Genomic DNA, 24,448 nt, shown 5'->3' on the forward strand with positions numbered 1-24,448 from the left:
ACATCTGAGCTCCACTTTATCCACACAGCCCAATCTGTAACCTCATCAGGATCTCACAGCTCAGCCCTCTGCTAAAAGCTCCCATGAGACCTAGCAGAGCAGGTGTTTACTTAGGGACCTCCGTCACAGTGTCTTTAGTATGTGTGTGTGAGTGTGTGTGTGGGTGGGTGGCTGGGTGTGTGTTACAATTCGCCATGTATTTTGCCCACTTAGCTCTGATCTACTGTGCATCGATGTATTCCTTACACAACCCGTGAGACAATAAGATGCAAGTGCATTCAAGAACAAAAAGCTTTGGAAAGCATGGTGAGACAGAATGAATGAAAGATGACATGCACAAGGAGCTCGATTTCTTCAGCAGTAAGCATTAAGTCCTTGTGTGGAAACACTCTGCCCATCTCGCCAGCTGTCACGCTTATCTGCAGATCAGCACATCCTGCTCATCTCTGCCGTGATTCAGACTGTCTGAATCTCATCGCTTCTGTCGAACGCTGTGGATCTGTTGGCTCAGAGAGACAGCAGACAAAACAGCTGTGCTAACACACATCCGATGCTCCGAGGATGCGAGAAGAGAAGAGAAGAGAAGAGAAGAGAAGAGAAGAGAAGAGAAGAGAATTGAAAAGAGAAAAGAAAATGTAAAAAGGAGAGAAGAATAAGAGAAAAGAAATTATGAAAATGAGGTAAAAAAAAACAGACAGACAAAATTTTAAAAGCTGAGAGGATAGACAGAAAATATAAGAATAGAAATTAAGAGAAAAAAAGAGAACAGAAGAGGACAGAAGGTGAATGAGATTTGCTTCACAACTGCAGATGAGCCACTGGATCCTCTGAGCTCTGACTCAGGCGTACAAAGCCAGTTTTGGTACAGCGGCTTTACCGTCTGTCTAATCCTACACGCCTGAGACACACTAGAGCTCAGACATGTGTGTGTGTGTGTGTGTGTGTGTGTGTGTGTGTGTGTGTGTGTGTGTGTGTGTGACAGATACTGTCAGTCAGAAGTAGCTCTTGGAGTAATTATCACCTTTTGCGAAACCCAGGTGGATCAAGGGTGGAGATGAGCCTGTGATGAGAAGATGAAAGAGGGATGAAAGGTGTTCTTCTCCTCCTGTAAGCCTTGGAGTGTGTTGCGTTCCCTCGGTGTAACACTCTATCCTAATCCTACCACTAAATACCCATAACACCTCCTTATTCATGCTCTTACTCGTTCATCAACTTAACAACACTAAAGGGACATGTCCATTTCAGTGTATTACAAGAAAAGAAAAAAAATCCCTGCTGTAACTTCTTATATGATAGTTACTTCTGAACACTGTCATCTCTGTACTGCTGAGCCAGGATCTGTCCTTCTCTGTGTCGTGTGTGTTTCTGCCTTCTCTTTCACACATGTACACTGCGGCGCTCCTCTCTTAGAGCCCTTATAGCAGTGTGTGAGTTGTCCCAGTACTAATGCATTGCAAATGATCATGAATAATTGATCATGCAAGATGGGATCAAAAGAATGTATGCATACCTTCAGTGAGGAGGTTAGATCATCATGTATCCACAAATCCACTCAAACTTACACAATAAAACACACACACGTACCCACACACACACACACACACAATGATACGCACATGCAAATACACACAATGACAATAAATGACACAATGCTCATGTATACACAGACACACATATGCACACATAATGACATGCACACACACACACACGACATACAATAAAAGACACACAAAGACACACACACACACACACACACACACACACACACACACACACACACACACACACACACACACACACACACACAATGACACACACTGTCACACACTTACACACACATATGGCCAATACCTTCTACTAATGCTAAGGAAACTATTTTATTATTGTTGTTGTTGTTGTTATTATTATTTTATTCTATTTCATGTATTTATTTATTTACATTTTAATTATATTATTGAAATAGTAACAGTATGTATAATGAAACAGTATAGAAATCATATGCCTTTGTTTTTTGGACCAAACCATCACAGTCATATGTGGTTATTCTCCAAACTGCAGTCACGAGGTTGGAAACACACAATTGTATAGACTATAGTTTGTCTTTGTAGGCTATAGGCTGTATAGGGCCCTGACTTTGTGGGGTGCAGAGTGAGTGGCTTAATGCTTAGCAAGTCTGCCTTGCACTTCCAGGGTTGGGTGTTCAATTCCTGCCTGTGTGCATGGAGTTTGCCTGTTCACCTCCTCCAATCCAAAGACATGCATTTTAGGCTGATTGGCACCTCTAAATTGTGTGTGCGGACCCTGTAAAAAATGTCTCAACCCTCCCTTAAGATAGTCTACAGTTTCCCAGCGACTCTGTGTAGGAAAAGCGCGACAGAGGACAAAGTGTGATTGTTATCCAGTAATATAAAGAATCTGTCAAACTGCTACACAGGACCTTATTTGTGTAATCTTATTTTCAGTGCATTTCAAAGCCCTAGCGACCACATGATGATGATGAATATCCTTCTCCAACAAAGAAGACAGTACACTGGAACGTAGCATGAGCAGTAATATGGACGCATCTACTGCACAAATGTGTTGCAGGCTCTTTTCCTCCAGCATTTACTGAAGGCATAACGTATCCTGTTCTCCATTCAACTCCTTTGTAATAAACCCCTCAATGTCTCTGAGTGCCACTCATTTTCACCAACTGTAGCTAAACGTCTAACCAAAAACCTTTCGAGAAAACAGGGCAAGAAAATAATGACAAACTAATGGCGAGTTCAAACTCATCTGAGAGCCTTAATGACCATTTCCAGAGCTTTAAGTTGCACAAAAAAGCATTACAGTTTTACCATTACACTGGTGCCTCGTACTGCGTACAAAAGGGAAATTTATCAGTTTAAACAAAAACATTAATTTATCGCCACACGTTTGATATAAAACGAGTCAAAACACTGTCGGCTTCCGGTGTGAGATGTTATTACTTCAGTTGGTTAGCCTTACACAGAATTCTGGTGGCTGAAGGTAATGCCTTCAAATCTTCAGATGCTTATGAACACTTCATTCCAGATAGCAGAAATGGGTTTGATATCACCATGTACTTTTTAGATATAAACATTTATGTAAAAAATAAAAATCCTACAGTTTATCTTTTTTTGGAACTTTTCTATGAATATATTGCTCTCTGTACGCTAGGTACGATCAGAAATACTTACGAAACTCTTACAAATTCTTGTAGTGCCCTGAGTGTCTACTTTCATACATGGTATTAAACCCCACTGTGGCGTGAGATATAAATTCTGTGTTGAACTTATGTGAAAATTCCATTTTTTTTGGCCTCTGATAAAAATAACTCTGGATACAGAGATATGCAAATCATTAGCAGAACTCCACTGTGATGGGTGAGTCATGTCTTTGCTACGTCACAAACGAGGGTTTCATCTTATTGGTTCCGCTTTGAACATATTAGAATAAACCGGATCAAAGTTGTGGATTAGAATGAACTTGAAATACGGCACCAAGTTGTCAGATCCAACCGTCTGGAGATGGCAACATAAACTTTTCTTGTGTCTTTTCTCCTCATGCTGCACACACCAGAATTCATTTCCATGCTTTCCTCGCTATGAGGAAATCTACCAAAAATCATGTTAAAAGATTGTACAGTATGGTATAAAATCACTAAGCCTAATTAAACAAGCTTAATGTGTATAAAGCAGCTTTCCATGTGTTTAAACCAGTGTTTCTATCACTTCAGTGATTAATAGCACTTCTACAGTGTGTGATTGAGTCACATTAAACAACACATCAAGCAAAAACCTCCTGCGTTATACAGATAAGAGTTAAGGGCTGGAGGCTTTTTTTTGTTTTATTAAAAATGCAAACAAATAGGCTATAAAATGTTTTGATCAGCACCTAGGAAATGAAGAACTTACCCTTTGTATGTTAAATATTCCTGCTGTGAAAAGGCTGTTCTAAAACATTACAAGACTGCTGTAGATTAAGGGAAGAAATTCTGATGGTGTTTACAATTAAAATCTAACAGTAAATATTGTAACGAGTTTGTGAGATTAATTAGATTTGAACAAGTTCATGATTGCACCGTTAACATTGACTCCGTTAAGATAAATAAATCAAATAAAAATAAATAAATAAATAAACAAACAAACAAGCAGGCTGTTTACAAATAGTGCTCTAATACTTAATGCATATATATATATACATATATACATATATATATATGTATATATATATATATATATATATATATATATATATATATATATATACATATATATATGTATATATATGTATATATATATATATATATATATATACATATATATACATATATATACATATATATACATATATATATATGTATATATATATATATATATATATATATATATATATAAATATATATATTGTATGTAAATATAAGTGCCGTTTTGTGCTTTCTGTTAGGATGCAGGTTAACAAACACAGAAGGAATTACAGTCAGCCTGCTTTAAGATATTTTTTTTTTCTAATATTGTTGTTCCATGCTGTTTTTGCTTCAGCTTCTGAAGGCCAGGGTGTTCTTTATAAGCAGGAAAATGTTTTTTTTTTTCAGCAAGTGTTTTAAAAAACAGACAAAAGAAACCTAATTTGGTGGATTCTGTGATTATATAGTCCGTATACAACGTTCAGAAAAGAAGTACAAAACTGTCATCGTGAAGAAAAGGAAAGACTATAATAAGAAACTGTGTTTAAGACTTTTACAGAGTTCCTTTTCTTTTCAAGGGGATTCCCCAGTGCCTGAAATAGATCAGTGTGTGTGAGCCTGCGATAAAAAGCTTGCAAAAAGAAATAAATAAAAAAAATCTTCTAATGCAGCACAGTAAATCTAAATTCATTTAAGTACATTGTATTGTTCTGCTTACACATTATGGCACATCTATGATAACAAGATATTGATCTTGTTTTGCAGACGCTACTTCATCCTTATCTAGTCACAACAAAGTGCTTGGTTTTTCATGTCGTCTAAAACCCCATGAGAAATGACTGCTGCTGCATAATAAAAAGAGGAAGAAATCCAAGGTGAAGTAACCTTCATCATTATTGATATTCCAATGCTACTTTTTGTTTTAAAGAGCAGAGTGGCTCACGAGCATAAACACAAGGTGAGATGATAACACCCACTTTCCCCTGACATCCTTAATGGCAGTAATTTGCTGACTAATAAAAATACAGAAGAGTGGCCAGGTTCTTTGGGATAACCTTCTGTACCTTTAAGTTAAGGCTGAAGTATGCAATCTGACTGAATAAAAAAAATATACTGTATAAATGAGGACTGCAGCAGGAAAGAGTCTGGGAGCGGTCCAGAGTGCAGCTGAAGGACAGAGGGGAGCGTCGGATACACAACGCTGTTAGAGGCACGTTTCAATTAGATACTGCCTGGCGCTGAGATTTCATGCAGAATTACACTGGCAAAACAAGCGGCAATTAAAGAGAGCGCATGTTCATTCATTAGCAGCGATTTACAGGGAAAGGGTAGAGGCCAATGTGTAGGACTGCCAAAATTCTAATGCCCTCCTAACACCCCCCAGCCCTGATGACTAAGATAGCAGCCTGGAACAATACTGGCACACACACACACACACACAGACACACACAGACACACACACACACACAGACAGCAGCCATACTGAAATCCAATCATGGTTTGAGCTTATGCATAAATCTCAGAATATCAGGCATGCCAGCGGTGACACACTGAGACAACCGAGACCCGCGCCAGAAAATTTCCACTGAGACTGTTAAAGAGTTAATGGTTTGGAATCCAAGGTCAGATAAGAGACGAGAGTTAGAAACCATGAAGAGTTGAAAATGTTGTCAGAAGGAACGAATGAGGTAAAGGGATAGGAAAGACGCGACAGTTGGGGCACGTAATACAGACCCGATGGTGCTTCCAGGTGGAGCCTCGATGGTCCACACACAGTGCAGATTGTGCTCATAGGGCGCTGGGTAACCTGGAGACAGGATGCGACCCGTGGGCTCGTCCTTGATCATCCCACCACACTCAGCTGAACATGGCAAAAAGAAACACACACAAACACCACACACACTTTATCTTAAGATTCCTATTCAGTACAAGTATAATATCATGTACAGTGCATTTCAACAACTCTGCTGAAGAAGGTCGAATCCTGAACAGCGAATCCGTCGTTGATACATTTATTTTGGCTCGTTGGACTGTTTGCTCTTGGTAACATATGGAAATATGCAAAATAGTTAATAACATTAAAAGCAGAAAAAAAAGTTATTGTACCATTTACATTCAAGCATTTGTCAGATGCACGTATCCAGAGTGATGCACAAAAGTGATTTGAAGTGTCTATCAGTGAATACATCCACACTAGTTCAACCTGGTCACACACTTAGAAGACCATCAGCCTAAAACTCTCTTAGAAGGAATCCTAGCACTTTGTTTTTGGTTGATTATTTTCCTATAACAGCACACTACTGTATTTTAATGTTAATGTTATCCTTAGCACTTCTAGAAAGCACAGCATTTTGACTCAGATTGCATCTAAACAATGGGAACAGGAATGTGCATTCACAAGGAATTGTAAGAAAGTGAGTAAAAAAAAGAGAGCCTTTTCAACAGGCCATCAGGCACACTTAGTGCTACAAAAAAAGGAAGAAAAGAAAAAAAAAAGTCAAGTTACAAAAAGAACAAAAAAACCTTTTGTACTTCAACATCCAGGGAGTTAAAATAAAACTGTCTGTCCTTTGATATTGTGGGATTTTGAGATCAGAGAGGACAGAGTGTTGCAGCCACAGGCAGACCACGCTGCAGGAAACTCCACATTTCTCTCGGTGGGAATGGGACCTAGCGCACTGAATATGACACACTGCCATGTGGCCAAGGCCAGTTTAACTTCCTGCTTTATAATAATACATTCCACATGGAACCGAGCTTTATGAGCGATAGGCGGAATGGCGCAGTCGTATATCAAGGCCCGGCATTGAGACATCTCTGGGGAGGGCACATTTCTTTTGGCTAATATCACTGATAGGGTTTCAGTAATATCTCCAGTGCCAGGCCAGGCTATCCATCTTGTAGGAGGAATGGTAGTGGTGTCATGCCACAAGGCACAAATCACTAGTTTGTCTGCAGGTAAGGGCCAGCAGACACCGCAGGCAGAGTTTCACGCACCAGGAAGCAGTGAGCTCCTCACAGCCTGAGGTGACACGGATCAAACGTGTGCTTCTTTATAGCATACAGTACATCTATGTAGACCCAGGCGGCGAGAAGCAGATATACACGTGACTCCTGTAGAGTCCATCTGTCTAGTACTTCTGAGAACCATATCTGTATATGTATTAAAATCCAACGTATATGTGGCCTAAACTGGAAAGGGATTTTGTTGTCGTTGTTGCTTTCTTTTCTGTTTATAATTAAAAATACGCAACCTATCACTATGCCCCAGAAGACACTTGAAAGCATGGAAAACACCCAAAGGAAGAAATGTCAGCACTGTCAGCACTGTCTGTTCCTCAGCTTCAGCTAATTCATAACTGGTTTTAAAGATATGTGTGAAATTGGATGCTAATCCTGCTCACACAAGGTTTTTTTTTTGCTTATACCTGCCTGCAATAACGGATTTCTAATGGATTTATCTCTTCATCCTTAAATATACAGCAAACAAACCGGCAACCTGTCTGTATTTGCACGTGTTTAGAACATACAAATCTGACTAATAATGTTTGGTTAGTGGTTATTTTTTGAACATGTGCACTTCTTTCAAGCCAACCTTATTAACATCAGAAGTCAGAAGCTGGGATTCTGCTATACGCAACCCTGAACCTCAGAGTGCAGCGTGTCACACTGTACGTCCTCCTAGTGTTAAATGCTAATGATGCGAACGTCTACTTAGCCTGAAAATGTTGACAAGCCTGCAGCACTGTGTTTGTGCTGTTTAAAATTCAGAAGAAGAAAGAAAAACAAGAAGGACACTGTTGCCACTGGTCAATTAGTGTCATTTCAATTACTGAGTTTTTCATGATCTTCATGTTCCAGTTTGTTGTTGGAGCTAAACTGTTGTGACAAGCCAGTCGGCTCATGTACACAGCCAACAGCATACAGTATAAATATCACATCACGCCAGCAATATGATAGCTAAGACAACAAAATCTTTAACTGACAGCGCTATAGATTTATTACATGTTATTTATTACATTATTTATGAACTTTATGTAGCTAGAGAAATTCTCACAGGTGTAACATGAACAATACTCCAATATTGTGCTCGTTCTGATACGTTTCGGTTTCTATAGTAACAATCGATAAACACAGATTTTTTTTTAAAAAGTAAAAATTTTAATCTTTAATGTTGTGATGTTTTTTTTTTGTTAGGTCTGAATACATTTATTTATCATTCAGTGAAGGTGTCTTGGTTGTTAGCACTTTGTAACAGTTACTGTATGGTGCTTGTGACTTTTCCCAACATCTTCAGCATGGAGGATTGTACTTTTTGCTTTATGGGTTTCTTTGTAAAATGGCAGCTTCTATATTTTGTTTTTCTTTTAGACATTGTGAAAGAAAGAAAATGATCTGATCAAGCAAGAAAAAGAAAGAAAAAAGGAAGAAATATGAGCAGGCTGCTGAGGAAACACGTGTTTATCATTACTGTAACCCAAGCAGGAACAGGAACGGTGTTTCTTGGATGGCTTGCATGCAAAGTATACATTCATAAAATGTCGGATTTTTGCACAATTATAAATGAAACATTGTAATCATTGGCAAAATTGTTGAGGTATAAGCAGATCTGTGTACTCCGGACTGTACTGTTACTGTTCATTTCACACACTTCGTGCATCACACCTACACTGTGCATTTCTATTGTATAATACCGGGGTCTGTTGTGTGTATTGTGTATCGTTCCTTTAATGTTGGATAATGACACTGCTCACACTAGATGGTGACCATAAAATTGTGCAAACTGAATATTGTGTAAACCATGCTTAAATATCAAGGTATAAGACTTAACCTTTAAACCAACTGATTAATTAGTGATAAAGGGTTTTTTGTTTTGGTTAGGAAAGGAAAGGTCAATATGAGGATGGGCCTCGTAGGGCAAATATACATTATGGCAAGTATGCTGTAAAGAAATATAAAAATAGATTCCACATAGCAATGTGTATTCAGTTCTGTGCTTGTCCCATGCACATTCAGACAGAGTGATCTCTGAAGTAGAACATTTCCAAACAGTAATTGAAAATAAGACAGATCTTAAGATGTGATCTGCAGAGATAATATGAACAAAGATAAAAAAAAAATGGCATAATAAACTGCTGTAATATTCAAGAAATTAAAGATCAAAAAATGATGTGCAGAAACTGCTATGGATTGTTATTATTATCACTGTTATTATCACCCTGAGACCAGTGGAGTGTCACCAACTGGTTTCACAGATGTGTGTTATGGGAAATCCACACCCCTGTAACAGCCCGGATCAATTTAGCATTTGTGCCATTAGAATGCATTTTCATGTTGTTTGGTTTTATTTTTAGTACATTTTATTACAAATAATCATGAGGAAATGAAAGGGGAAAAAAAAATTTATTTTTGAGTCCAGCTTGGCCTCAGTGCCTGTAAAAGAAATGTTTATTTATTTATTTATTTATTTATTTATTTATTTATTTATTTATTTATTTATTTATTTATTTATTTATACTGATTTCTGTGTTTGATTAAGTTTGATTTTCTGTGTAAATATGGTATGCCATAAAATTCCACTCATCTGATCACTCACTTAGTGACTAAGCAGCTAGGACGATTATGATTCAGACTACTTCATTCATTCATTCATTCATTCATTCATTTTCTACCGCTTATCCGAACTACCTTGGGTCACGGGGAGCCTGTGCCTATCTCAGGCGTCATCAGGCATCAAGGCAGGATACACCCTGGATGGAGTGCCAACCCATCACAGGGCACACACACACACACACACACACACACACACACACACACACACACACACACACACACACACACACACACACACACACACACACACACACACACACACACACACACACACACACACACACTACTACGGACAATTTTCCAGAGTTGCCAATCAACCTACCATGCATGTCTTTGGATGAATGTCCCGGACTACCCGGAGGAAACCCCGAGGCATGGGGAGAAAATGCAAACTCCACACACACAAGGCAGAGGTGGGAATCGAACCCAGAGGTGTGAGGCGAACGTGCTAACCACTAGCTAGCCACCGTGCCCCCTGATTCAGACTACTTACTTACTGTAAATATATTTAAATGTTTCGTTATTTCTGGGTATTTCATCATGTTATCATCATGTTAGCTTTGAGTTTCTATTATAATTATAGCTAAATAATTATTACTTATTGCCACTTGAGATAAATTCAGTGTAGGGTCTGTGGTGAACTTGGAAATTGAGCTGACCCATTAGTTCCTCAGGAGCCCTTGGTTGCTAAATTCAACTCAACAACAAACTGTTATAATAAGGACATTACATTACATTTACATTTACAATCTTTACTTGCTAGTGTCACCCAAATGAGGATGAAGTTCCCTTCTGAGTCTGGTTCCTCTAAAGGTTTCTTCTCAGCGAGTTTTTCCTTAACACCATCACATCCGGCTTGCTCTCTCTCTCTCTCTCTCTCTCTCTCTCTCTCTCTCTCTCTCTCTCTGTATATATATATATATATACGTATATATATATATATATATATATATATATATATATATACGTATATATATATATATATATATATATATATATATATATATATATATATATATATATATATATATATATATAAGAGATATATAGTAACTTTATTTTTAGTAAAGTCATTTTTTATTCTGTTTCTATACTTAAACTGCTTTGAGACCGTGTGAATTGTGAATTCTCAGTTTTCAATTTTATCTTGGTCAGGGTCATGCTGAGTTTGGAATCTATCCTGGGAACACTTGGTATTAGGTGGGAATACACAATGTACACATTTATTCACACACTCATTTACATCTAGGGACACTTTAGCATAGATAAGCCTCCTCCTGGGACGTGGGAGCAAACTGAAAAACCTGGAGCTGTGTCGATAAAAATCATCCCAAAATTCAATACGATGCTTTTAACAACAGATATCGTCAGAAATTGCCGTATATATTTAGATCCTCAATAAACAAGCCACGGGTTTAGGTAAGTAGCGAGGAACAAAAATCATTGAGACGAAACGAGAAATAAATGTTGAGGGGATCCAAACAGAATCCATCGTCCTATAGGTGATTCTTCAGAGTGCAATTCTAAATCATTACAGTATATATCAGTAAAATCAAACACTACTACATTTGGTGAGAGGCTGTTTCTCTACAAGCGTCTTGTAAATTAGCGTTCAGCGTTGAGTAGAGGGCAGACTTTACATTCATTTGTCAGGCTGATTTTAACTGGCAGTAACTTTTTGCAGAGGGGATTTAATTGATCTGGCACTCTAGATATTTGGCGACAAGTTTCTGCTTATAAGCAGCGGGTTTAATAATCCCACTTGTCCAAACAACACAGAATGACTGACCTTTGACATCTTTTTAATACAATGAATAGAGCTTAGTATACCTCCAAAATGTCGTATTTTATTTTAGAATATAATTCATTCACTTAACAGCATGAACCAACCTTTACCTTTGATTACATCAATAGTGAAGAAAGTACAATATAAAGAAACTACAATATATAAGAACAGTAGAACACACTCAATACCCTGTGTGATTGAAATATCTCTCACTGTATAATATACTGTTTTCTGTCTCTCGGCTTTCTGAACTTTTATTTTAAGACGAATGTTCCCCTAGTGAAGATGGTGTGGTGATAAATCACCATGAAACAAACTCATCTTCTTCAACTGTTCCACACGTCACAAAACCACACTATTCTCTCTCTCTCTCTCTCTCTCTCTCTCTCTCTCTCTCTCTCTCCCTCTCTCTCTTACCCTTTCTTTCTCTCCCCATGTATTTAATCTCAAATAAGTCAAGTAAAAAAGAAAGAAAGAAAGAAAGATATCTTAGGAGTTTAGAAATATCTATATTCTTTAAATGTATACCATGGCATGAAGTTTCCAAGAGCCCAAACCAGTCTAGCATAACAATCTAAAATTCAGCTGCATTGCAGTGTGCTTACAAGTTTCACAGAATCCTCTTGTTTTGCTCCCTGTATTCCTGAACCTTTCCAATCTCATCACTCCTCTTGTGGCTTGTTATGGTGTGTGTTGGTTTTTACCTCTACTTCTATTTGCTGGTCATGTCTGTGAGGTCTTACATGTTTCTGCATTACAGTTTTCACCAACGGATCTATTGAGAACAGCTTTTTAACTTCGCTAGTCTGGTTTAAACTGTCCACCTGACTTACAATAAAAGATTTAACAATGATGGCATATGTTCATGACATCAGCTGTGGATTGCAGACACAAAACCCAGTGCCCTAGTAAACAGACTGTGCAGTTTTGCCCAACTGCCTTTAGCTGTTTTTTTTCCCTGTGTAAGATAGCATTTATGTCTTACTCATGAGATGAGCCTTCGTGAACAAACAGAAAGCTCATACACAGGCTTCCATGAGCAAACAAATACACACGAGTTGTTTTTTTGCCTGATATTTCCAGAGCATCCGAGTAGGACACAAGGCCGATTTAAAAGTTTTTGGAAGCCATATGAAAAAACTTGGCTAGTTCATGTAAGCAAACAGAAATACAGAGGCACTTAATGTTTATAGTCAGCCTGTTTCATTTTTTATGAGACATTCGGAATGCACTAAAGCTTGGGTCAGAAAGGATACACTCTTTTACGATGGTTACGGTGAAGACCATGATAAAAACTTCATGACTATTTGAGTCACACTGCAAGAGCTGAAGCTGTAACGCACGCTTCAATTGGCTGGTAGTTGGATAAATGTTTAGATTACAGAATTGGGGGGGGGGGGGGATAAAACTAAAAAGAAATGTGTACTGTATTTTTTCCACAACTGAGAACTTCTTTTTTTCAAAAAATAAATAAATAACTGCAACAGTTTTTTTTTTCTTTTCCAGTTCTCTTTCAAATACGTGCCCTATTATTGGAAGGCAAATTCTTTGCATAGATAAAAGCTTAATTAGCAAATAAAACATAGTGCTAGTGACCCTGCATTAAAGAAAAGTGTTTAAGACTATGAGCTGTCATCTGCACGGTTTAAATCCAAAGAGTGCCACTGTTCTAAAGCCCTGAACACTTTAAACTTTTAACATGCTACTCAATAACTCGTCTTATATAACAATCATATATTGTAATTACAATCCATTATTCAGTAACTGTACTGAAACTAAAAGGCTGCACATCTGGAACCTCGATCAACACTCAGCAGAGATTTAATTCCAGCTTCCTTATTCCTATACATTACATTTACAGAGTTAGTGCACTCTTTTGTAGAACAGCTTACATTTTATACAACTTAGCAAATTTAAGAGCATTGCTCAGTGGGGGCCACAGTGGCAGCTTGCTGGACCTGGGATTCAAACTTACAACCTTCTGATGACAAGGCCAACGCTTTAACTACTTGTCTACCGCAACCCACAACAAAATGAACTCCAAAAACCCACAAAGTATCATCTATTTATGACTAGCTACAGTAGCTAGCTAACTTTGAAGAAAATTCTTCACCGGATTTACTCCTTCGATATAATTTGCTATTAATAATTAAGTGCTAGAACATTATTGCCGTGTTTAGAACTTACATTTATATTTTAACTGAATCTTTTGCAACTGGTGAAGGCATAGTTAGAGATGGATATTTTTAATATTCACTGTCAAGACATTGGTGCTGTCTGTAAGACACGATGTTCCCTGAAAGTCTTTGCATTTTAACGACGGGGGGTTTGTCAGTCGATCAATCATATCACTCAGTCAGTAAGATGGACTATTCTTGGCTCTCTGGAACAGCATACAGTAATCATAGCTTGATTTCCTCTGTAGCAGCAGGGCCCACAACTATCAAGGTGAGAAATCCAATCTGTTAGTCTACACAACCTATTTTTTACACTAAACTAGGGATGTGGAAGCTTAGTAGTTTGGACTATTGACCATAAATTCAAACCTTGGACTGACCGAGCTGTATAATCTAGTCCTTTTGCAACACCATTAACCTTCTGCTCAGTGGTATTCTGTCCCAGATGTATGAAAGTCACTTCAGATGAAATTGTCAGCCATATGAACTAAATATATATTGCCTTATTACTGAGGTGGTACCCTCAAAGGTACGCATTTTTGACCTTTAGTGTATATAAATTACCCGGCAGTGTGGACGTATAAATGATTTACGGTACATAACTGGACCTTAAGTACCATGCTTGTACCTTTATCTTTTTAAGTGATACATTAAAAGGTATGATTCATGCATTTATGCACCTTTCCAGGTAAAATACACCCGTATATCCGGTGATATAGCAAGATGCAACTTAGTACCTTATTTTCTGAGAACATTGCTGACATGTCACTGGACATACATAACATCATTCAGCAGTGATTCATTCTGTTCCATAAGACATGTCATTATCAAAAAAGAGCAAATAAAACTCATGACCTCCAAACATCTGCTCAAGATGGAAACTTTTGTCTGTGACAGAGAAACCTGCAAATTCTGACCCACATCATATTTCCTCTTCCTCTTAGATTTTCCGTTTCATTTCATCATTGCCCTACTTTTTTAAATAATCCCTGCATCAGACTGAATCACCCTATTTGGAACAAACGGAGAGAGCCATGTTGCGCTGGTCAGCAAACATAAAGGCTACATATACTGTATAGTCAGTGGCATCCACAGAGCTTACCTATACACTGCGGTAGAGGACTGTCCCAGGCTCTTCTCTCCCCTCTGAGACATGTCAGCACCTCATTACCCTTTAAGGTATAACCAGGATCACAGCTGTATGACACCGTGCTTCCTGCAAAGTGACCCTTATCCTCCAGCTTATAGCCAAACTGAGGCATGCCTGGATCCTCACATTTAACCAGATCAAAACCTGAGAGAGAGAGAGAGAGAGAGAGAGAGAGAGAGAGAGAGAGAGAGAGAGAGAGAGAGAGAATAATAGTGAAGAAGCGATTCAGTTATCTTCCTACCTGAAACCTGGCCTCTGCTATTATATGTTAAGATTAAAACCTGTTACAGGAAATGAGGGAGACCTTAAAAAGGTCTATTCACGACAGAATCTCTAACAGCGGATCTCACTCAAGCGTCGGTTAATATGTGTTCTTCCGCTTGTGAGCCCTCTATTATTTATGCTGACCTGAAGTTGCTATAGAGAGAAGGCGAGAGAGTTTGTACGAGCTTGAACAGATGTGTGAACCTATGGCACCGAGGACAGTTTAAATGATGCTACGGTAATAATTAACACACCAGGTTCGTGACACTGTGTGTGCGTGTCTGAATTAGACTGTAGAAGCTTTGTCTATGTGAATAGAGATGTTTTCAGCACTTCCATTCCAGACAGGACATCAGTTCAAAGGCCAGAAGAACGCATTTGTTTGCATGATAATGCTTTACATTTAAGGTAACAAATTATGACCTTCATGTTAAAGTCAACAACAGGGTGGTGTTATGCCACCGAGAAGTTCTTTTTCAGCAATTCTTAAAGTGTTTAATCCTCATAGACCAAAAAAAAAAAAAAAATGGCAATGCAAACCTTTTACAAATATATTAAATTATAGAATTGCATGGTTTCCTTTACATCCTTTTAGAATTAGGTTTAATGTAGCAGAACATCCACAAATCAAGTTGGCTCCTATTATAACTTAGAGTAAAGTCTGAAAAGCCGACTTTGTTGTTTGTCTGTTGAAGTTAATAATAGAAAAAAGAAAATAGATTAACTATAGTTAAGTATAACTATAAAGTCTAACTATAACTCTAAATCTATAATCGCAGTTTTACCTTAAACCGTTACAAGGAACTGACCTTAGAGTGAGTATGTAAAGCTGACACAATAGAAATTATACGTTGTTGAAATGAGCACATTGATATAATCATGTAACACTGAAAAATCAGATTGGAGCATGTGCTGTGGGATGGGCGTATAATACTACACTGATTAAGTAATATAATACATGCACTCAGTTTAAACTGATGTCTAAATAGCAACAATATACGTACGCGATAACTCAATATAATACAATATTACCATAAATTAAATTATAGCATGCTACTAAAAAAATAATTGAACTAATCCTAACACTAACTCTGGCACTCATAATTCAGCCAAATTACTCTCCAAACTAAAATTAAACTCCAAAGTCTATGGTTAATGATTATATGTTAATTTTAACGAATGCAAAGGATTTAAATGATGCTTGGAAAAGAGTGCAATGTTTCATGTATGACATTTAATATTTCATCATAGATGATGTGATGAAATGTGTCTGGTTGTGCTTAATAATTATTCAGAGCACATCTGCTCCCACTCACTGGTGAAGTGCAGCTCGAAGCCTTTGCTGGTGTTCTCACTGTTGCTGATAAACTCCAGCCACATACTACTGGACGTGCTGTTTAGCGTCACCTCCATTAGCTCTGTGCCCATGAAGGCTCCTAGCAAACGAGCACGGTTACTGCTGCCGTCATACACCTGAAAGCAAAAAAATAAAAATTAATGGCAAATGATATAAATAATCAAATATTATACTGTAAATACTAAAAAGGGATAAAAGAAATCCAAGGCTAATGACAAATCTTTTGCCCACATGACAATAACAAATTCAATGGTTTTCTATTCTAAGCTGTAAAACCATCATGTATTTTCCTTGCTACGTTTAAAAACATAAGAGCATGCAAACTTTTGTGCTATTTCTGAACGCCTTCAGATACAAATGTGATAAATCGCATTCAAAATCTTTAATGAGACCCAGATTTCTTACAAAATGCACATCTACACAACCCACCCACCCAAACACTCATGTATACTCTACACACTGCACGCACGACCTACACACCATTAGCATGTCGTCGTCCTCCAGGCGGAAGTCTCGAGCCCGAAGCTGAATGCCTTTGCCAGGTTGGGTCTGGATGGAGTAGATGCACTCATGATTGTTGCCATAGTAGCCGGGGTAGTTTGGAGACAGGAGGATGCCTTGTTTCCCAGTCACAGAAGAACCGCATTCAGCTGAACACAAGAGAGGTCAAATGATACAGGATCCTCAACCAGGACTTGGAACTAATACAACACAAACACGTATTTAGAAAATTCATGCTAGAACAGGAGACTGGAAACTGATAGCACTTGTGCTTTTTTTTATTTAAACATTTAAATCATAGTCCAAAGAGATTTTTACTGTAGATGACTGTGCATTTTGTTTCTTAGTATATCAACTTGTTCATAATGAAATATTCTGATTATCCTTCTTCATTAGTGTAGTGAGATAAAATCTGACATAATGACTTACTTGGGGACAGAATAACTAATTAATTCCGTTGACAATTCGTCTGACATTACTTAACCTCGTTTCACAAGCAATAGACACAAATAAACAAAACCCAACAACCATTCATTTGCCAAGGAAAATACAGAAATTGCATTTGCATTTCTCTATTAAAATGTCAAAATCCTAATATAAACCTTTCTAGGTTGAACATCACCAGACATTCTGCAAAAGAATTATTTTGGAAAATATAGATTACACATTTCATTCGTAACAGCCATTTTATTATTAGTAAATTTCCTTTTTGCAAGCTATTTTATAGCACTTTAACACACTTGCTTAGAATAAACCACTACCTCAGTAAGCATATAATATCATGTTACTGCTTTGACAGAAACTACAGGTTTGTGGTTTGGTATGTGTGTGAACAATAACTAATGATACAATACATAAACATTATATATTTTTACTCAGTAAACAAGTCATTCTGTTTGAGAGAAAGTGCCAGAATGCATGCAGACATTTAGTGAATAAAGCAAAATAAAAGCATGTGACCACCTACCAACACACCTTGGGAGAGGGGAACTCCAAACCCGCCGCCGCCCCCCTAAACACACCACCTTGGCTGGCCCCTCCAACCGGTACCCAGGAAAGCAGGAGAAGAAGAGTGCATCCCCTACGCCAAACTGCAGCCCTTTACGTGTACTGAATGGAGGCACACCTGGGTCCTCACATGGCTCTAGATCATACTCTGAAGAAATGGAAAAGAACAAGATGTTCACTGACTCACTCACTCAGTTATTCACTCACTCACTCACTCAGTTATTCACTCACTCACTCAGTTATTCACTCACTCACTCACTCACTCACTCACTCACTCACTCACTCACTCACTCACTCACTCACTCAGTTATTCACTCACTCACTCACTCACTCACTCACTCACTCACTCAGTTATTCACTCACTCACTCACTCACTCACTCACTCACTCACTCACTCACTCACTCACTCAGTCACTCACTCAGTCAGTTATTCACTCACTCACTCACTCAGTTATTCACTCACTCACTCACTCAGTTATTCACTCACTCACTCACTCACTCACTCACTCACTCACTCACTCACTCACTCACTCAGTTATTCACTCACTCACTCACTCACTCACTCAGTTATTCACTCACTCACTCACTCACTCACTCAGTTATTCACTCACTCACTCACTCACTCACTCAGTTATTCACTTACTCACTCACTCACTCAGTCAGTTATTCACTCACTCACTCACTCACTCACTCACTCAGTTATTCACTCACTCACTCACTCACTCACTCACTCACTCACTCACTCACTCACTCACTCAGTCAGTTATTCACTTACTCACTCACTCACTCAATTATTCACTCACTCACTCACTCACTCACTCACTCACTCACTCACTCAGTTATTCACTCACTCCGTTATTCACTTACTCACTCACTCACTCAGTTATTCACTCACTCAGTTATTCACTCACTCAGTTATTCACTCACTCACTCAGTTATTCTCACTCACTCACTCACTCACTCACTTACTCACTCACTCACTCACTCATTCACTCACTCACTCACTCACTCACTCACTCACTTGCTCATTCACTGACTTGCAAATTCAATCACTCACTAACTCAGTCACTCATTAACTCACTAAATTACTCACTCACTTGCTCGTTCACCCGTTCACTCACTCACTCACTCATTCACTCACCCGCTCACTCACTTGCTCGCTCATTCACTCACTAACTCATTCACTCACTAACTCACTCACTCACTCACTAACTCATTCACTCACTTACTCACTCACTCATTCACTCACTCATTCGCTCACTCACACACACACACTCACTCACTCGCTCGCTCGCTCGCACACTCACTTGTTCGTTCGCTCGCTATACTTTATCCTAGTCAAAGTCAAATCCTCCAATGCTGGGAGTGAGGCGTGATGACATGACACAGTTTATGAGATGGTTCAGTTCCAGGATATATATTTGTTTGTTTCTGCAGTCTTTTTCTACCAGGTACTTTTTGTGGTTTTGACCACTTTTTGTGGTCAAAAGTAGACTATTTTACAAAAGAAAACCTATTTTAGGCAGATTACAAAAATAAGAGCTACTGTTAGCTCAATACCTGAGTAGGTGATATTAAAGCCCTCGTAAGACACAGAAAAATCTGAAAGGAAGCGGATCTGAGCAGTGTAGTTCCCGAACAGCCCGGCACTGAGAGGGGGAGGCAGGATGGAGCCGGTCAGCCTCCAAAGTGGATGAGAAAAACTACCATTCTCTGTCACTAGGAGATAGTCATGCGGGCTCTCCAGGTGAAATGTATGGAAGGTGAACTGGACACCTGGTGAAAAAAAAAAGAAGGCAGTAAGACATAAAGGTATTGTCTAATAAGTATCAGTTACAACCTTTTACAAAAGAGTTTACACAAATCATCCCAAAGCTAAAAGCACCTTTACCTTTGCCATGTGAGGTCTCAATCATCCAGGTACAATTGAGGTTGTGAGGGTAGAAGTCTGGAAATCCAGGGGACAGAATAGTGCCAAAGTTTCCTTGGATAAACCCGCCACAAAGTGCTGAAGAGAACGGGAGTATTGTTTAAAATACAGCATCTCTCGCAGCTTTCACAATGCACTAAAACCAAGTTTACAAGTCATGCCCTTCTAAAGGACATAACCATATGGAGGCAAATTATTTCTATCATTACCCAAAGGGAAAAATCAATAATGGCCCTAAAGCATTTATGGTGGTATAAGAGCAAAGGTGGTGGGAAGGCTAGCTCTGATAGCTTTCTAGTATGGAAGCAATGATGCTGCTGAAATAAATGACTTTTCTTTATGTGTGTAGTTGTGTTATATGACTGAAACCGGACTGTACCATCACAGCTAGGAAGGGGATGATTCCACTGGAAGTTTGGCTCGCATTCTAGAGGCTCGGGGTCACTTAGGGTGTATCCTGCATCACAGCTAAAGGTCACAAGTGCGCCCACATAGAAATCATTGCCATGCCGTTGGCCATTGACTGGAATCCCGGGATCAACACAGTGGTCAGACTGCAGCTGCAAGGCTATAGACAAGAGATTTTATGAGCAACATAATTGAAATGATTAAAAGATCTGCAGCTGATGTGAAGATTTCTTCCTTCTTCCTGTTACTGATAAAAACCTAATGAATACAACTGTTGGACAATCACATAACACTCAGCTATGTACATTATATATATATATAGTCTTTCTTTCCAGAGATGCTGTGCAAATATAAACACACTAAACACACCCTTTAATGAACACAACATCTCTGTATAAAATGATCAGCTCAGCGATTCTCAATAATTGAACTCAAGCTGAGATTTATGAAGCGACAATGACAACAACAATAGGCTCAACCACATGAGTCAGGCAGAAAATGCCAGCTTATGATTTTAGCCTCAAACACACTGCAGATTTTGTGAGGATTCATGTATGAAGTGTAAGAGTTGGGGATCATCTGCATTTAGCACTACAAACCCTAAACCTACAGTACCAAGCTCCCTGTGTTGGGTTCATGAGCAAGGTTCTTAACCCTGGCTACTCTGTATCATGGTTGACCCTGTGCTCTGATTCCAGCTTCATAACAAACTGGGAGAAAGAAGTGTAGCTTATAGTATTATATTCATCAAAATAATCAAAGGGCTTTGATAACTTTTTGTGTTACAATTAAGATATCAAATGTTACAAAGAAAATGACTAAAACATTAAAAAAGTCTATTTTTTTTGTGAAAATTGATTGAATCTTATACTTTTATAAAGTGATTAATTATACTTATACTTTTATATAGCAGTGCTTTTGTGGGATTTTTCTAATGATTTCTATTCTTCCATGACTAAATTCTTACATGAATAAAGATACATAATTTCAGGATTTTTTATCGACTTAATCTGATTTTTTCTTCCTCATGATGTATACATGTCTGTCCTTTATTCACTTGTGATGTCTTTGCTATTCTTCATGTTTTCCTTCTGGTTATTTTCTAAATTAGGTGTACAGATGCACTACAATAAAATGCAATGTGTGGTCGATCGCTTTAAATAAACGTGCGTGTAAATTGGATAAAAGTATTAGCTTTTATTGCTAATAGTTTGTTTCATTGAAACTCAGGGTGAGCGTGGTCCAAAATACTGGACTAAATGTTGTATTTGTAACTGGCTCAGTTTACAAAAGCAAACTATGTTCATGTAAAATCATTGAGCAGATTTCAGTGTGGTTTAGTGAAGTACTTACTCTCGTATCGGATCCGGAAGCCGATGTCAGAATGGCTCTTGTCTGTCGTGAAGAGCAGGTAGAGGAAGTTGGAGGTGCTAATGAGAAACTGGGGCACTTGGGTACCTTGGTAACTACCAATCATTGGCGAGGAGGGATATCGCCCGTCCCGCACCTCCAGCACGTCATAGTTAACCTCTGTCCGAAACCTACAGGTGATGCAGAAATTATTTTTGTATAATTTTGTTTTTCCTGGTTAGGTACTTAATAGAAATATATAGCTATATAACATGTAAAGCAATATTAGCATGATTCTGCTAATGCTAGTAATGCTCGGACATGGATCACACTGAGCCCTGCTGATCACCACATTCACATGCAGGCAGAGCAGCTTCAGATCTAAGCCCGAGGATTCTGGTGTCAGATGAATAAATAATCAACAGAGGCACATACGTGCATGCGGATATTCATTTGTGTTCATGAGGGAGCCTCAGGCTGCAATAGTTCTCGCCCCGGCATATTGAAAATGTGCTGCACTCCACTGGGAGTGTACCATTTACAAGGCGAGAGAATTAGTTTGTATGACTATATCAGTCTGTTTGCTGTAGTTGTGTATTTCATTAGCCCAGCCTGCCAGTACTCTTGCTTGTGCACTAATCAGTGTAATGAATAAAATGTGCTATTTCAGAGAGAAGCCAGCCAAATGGAGCAGAACGCTATGTTTTATTGATGCTACATAAAATCAAAGAACAACCATTTTTGTTGTATTCATTTTACATGGAAAGCTGTCAATCATGCTAATGGGAGCTTTGAGTAAAAATTGTTCTATGGCACAGAGGATTTTGTGTACAGCTTTTCAAATGTTCGTTTATTTCTTTATTTATTTATTGCGGTTAACTGTGGAGGATGTTGCAAAATAAATGCTGCGTATTGTTGCCTTCACAGAATGACAGAATTTTAAATCATTTAAAAAAAAAATCCAATATTAAACCATCTGCCAAGCTCATCTGAGTCTTACTTGTCAAAGATGATCTTGATCGGGTATCCAGGTGGAGCCTCAATGATCCACTCGCAGTTGAGAGCCTCTTTATAGAGCTCGGGCCATCCGGGGGACAGGATGATGCCGCTGGGAGCTTTCAAATCTCCACCACATGGAGCTGCAAAATGGACAGACAGAAACCAAGCAGCTGCTTTGTAGAACAACCTTAATTAACCTTCAGCAATTTCAATCCAATCTTATAGAAGAAGGTAAAAAAATAAAACAACACTTGCAACTTACAATACTTGGTGCATACATTGAATATGAGTGTTCTGGAACAAGTATACAATGCATAGTAACATATCAAACATCAACTCAATACATAACTCCGTATTTCAGATTCTACAGTCTAACCTATATCTCTTTATTATTCGCCTCAATTTTTTAAAACATAGCCAACTTCTTGCATAAAGTTTTTTTCCCTTTTCCCAACATATGATTAACAAGCTTATGAAATAAGCCTTACTTCTCCTCTGTCACACCACCATGATGTTAATATTTCTCTATAACACCACAGTTCCTAAAACTGTTTAATTCCATACATAAATGGTCCATACCGACAAACTCATTTCAATTAATTATCCTAAAGACTTTAGTTTCACAGAGGGGAAAATTGCATCTGTTTCTCAAACAGAGAACCGGTGGTGCTCTAAAGTAGTGATAATGCCAGTCATCTGACATACGGTAATGACTGCAGAAAAGAGTCATGTTGCAATATAATAGAAAATTTGCATCTTACAAAGACATTATGAAAAAGATCGGCTCTTTGTGCCTTTCGGGTGGATAATTTCATCGGATCACACTGAAGGGCATCTATGACGCTGCGCCATTCCTGGACTCAAATAATTTACAGTCCCCACAATTTGATGCAGAGACATTTATTTTACTATCTACACACTTTTCATCACATAAAACGATGAGTTGCATAAAATATGTCAACATGGACTTTGTTGACCCCTTCCTACCCCAACACACTGTCTTAACACCTCTGCAGCAGACGGAGCTTCTTAAATAAAAGTTAAGGCATTTCAGAGGTGGATTTACACTGTATTTATCTCATGCACATCTGGAAGGCATTTTATCCCCCAGATTTTCCTGGTAACTCAAGCAGCAAGTAAAAATATGGTTTATATGTCAGAGCGTCTTCCTATACGTTATGCAAATATATGCCTCATGAGAGATTTTTTCAGAGAGATATTTACAGGGTGTATCAAGACTCCTTTTATTATCAGGATTTAAAAAATTGAAAAATGATTTGTGAATTAAGAAAGCAATAAAATATGTATCGGCAATATGTTAAAATAAAAATAATCACCAGCAGTTAGTATAGGATTAATAAATGATGCCCTAGTTATGTAAAATAGTCCAATAACAGTACATGAATAATCTTGCTCTGATACCTTAACTAATATTTACTTAAATATAACTAATGATGAGGCAACGTTAAGGCATGTACTAAACACAAACTCATTAAGAGCTAATCTTAGCTATGACAAGAGTCTTCATTCTGTATAATGACCGACTTAAGTATATGTTATCCCATGATGGCAAGTTAGTTAAACTAAATAAATGTAACAGTTAGGGGTAAACCTAATCAAACATACAGTACTCTGTAAGGAAAACATATGAATCACATTGTTGAGATAATTTGCATTATGCATCTGCGCACAGAAACATCAATGGCTTGTGCTGGA

General features: G+C 38.2%; 1 protein-coding gene across 2 annotated transcripts in view; it reads right to left on the reverse strand.

The window, feature by feature from the left end:
• The window catches only part of csmd2 (CUB and Sushi multiple domains 2), a 288,152-nt gene that overhangs the window by 95,529 nt on the left and 168,175 nt on the right, over positions 1–24,448 (reverse strand). For both annotated transcript variants that reach the window (XR_007139415.1, XM_047808186.1), the window contains exons 16-25: positions 22,734–22,872; positions 21,737–21,924; positions 20,355–20,543; positions 19,937–20,053; positions 19,606–19,821; positions 18,005–18,193; positions 17,017–17,186; positions 16,496–16,652; positions 14,868–15,059; positions 5,924–6,050 (exon numbers count right to left, since the gene is read on the reverse strand). Coding sequence is in view for 1 of the 2 variants with exons in the window: in XM_047808186.1 (XP_047664142.1) it covers positions 5,924–6,050; positions 14,868–15,059; positions 16,496–16,652; positions 17,017–17,186; positions 18,005–18,193; positions 19,606–19,821; positions 19,937–20,053; positions 20,355–20,543; positions 21,737–21,924; positions 22,734–22,872 (1,684 nt within the window). In the remaining variant the exon portion in view is untranslated. The remainder of the gene's footprint in view (positions 1–5,923; positions 6,051–14,867; positions 15,060–16,495; positions 16,653–17,016; positions 17,187–18,004; positions 18,194–19,605; positions 19,822–19,936; positions 20,054–20,354; positions 20,544–21,736; positions 21,925–22,733; positions 22,873–24,448) is intronic.

The sequence above is a fragment of the Tachysurus fulvidraco genome, chromosome 24 (assembly GCF_022655615.1).
Source record: "Tachysurus fulvidraco isolate hzauxx_2018 chromosome 24, HZAU_PFXX_2.0, whole genome shotgun sequence".
NCBI lineage: Eukaryota > Metazoa > Chordata > Actinopteri > Siluriformes > Bagridae > Tachysurus > Tachysurus fulvidraco.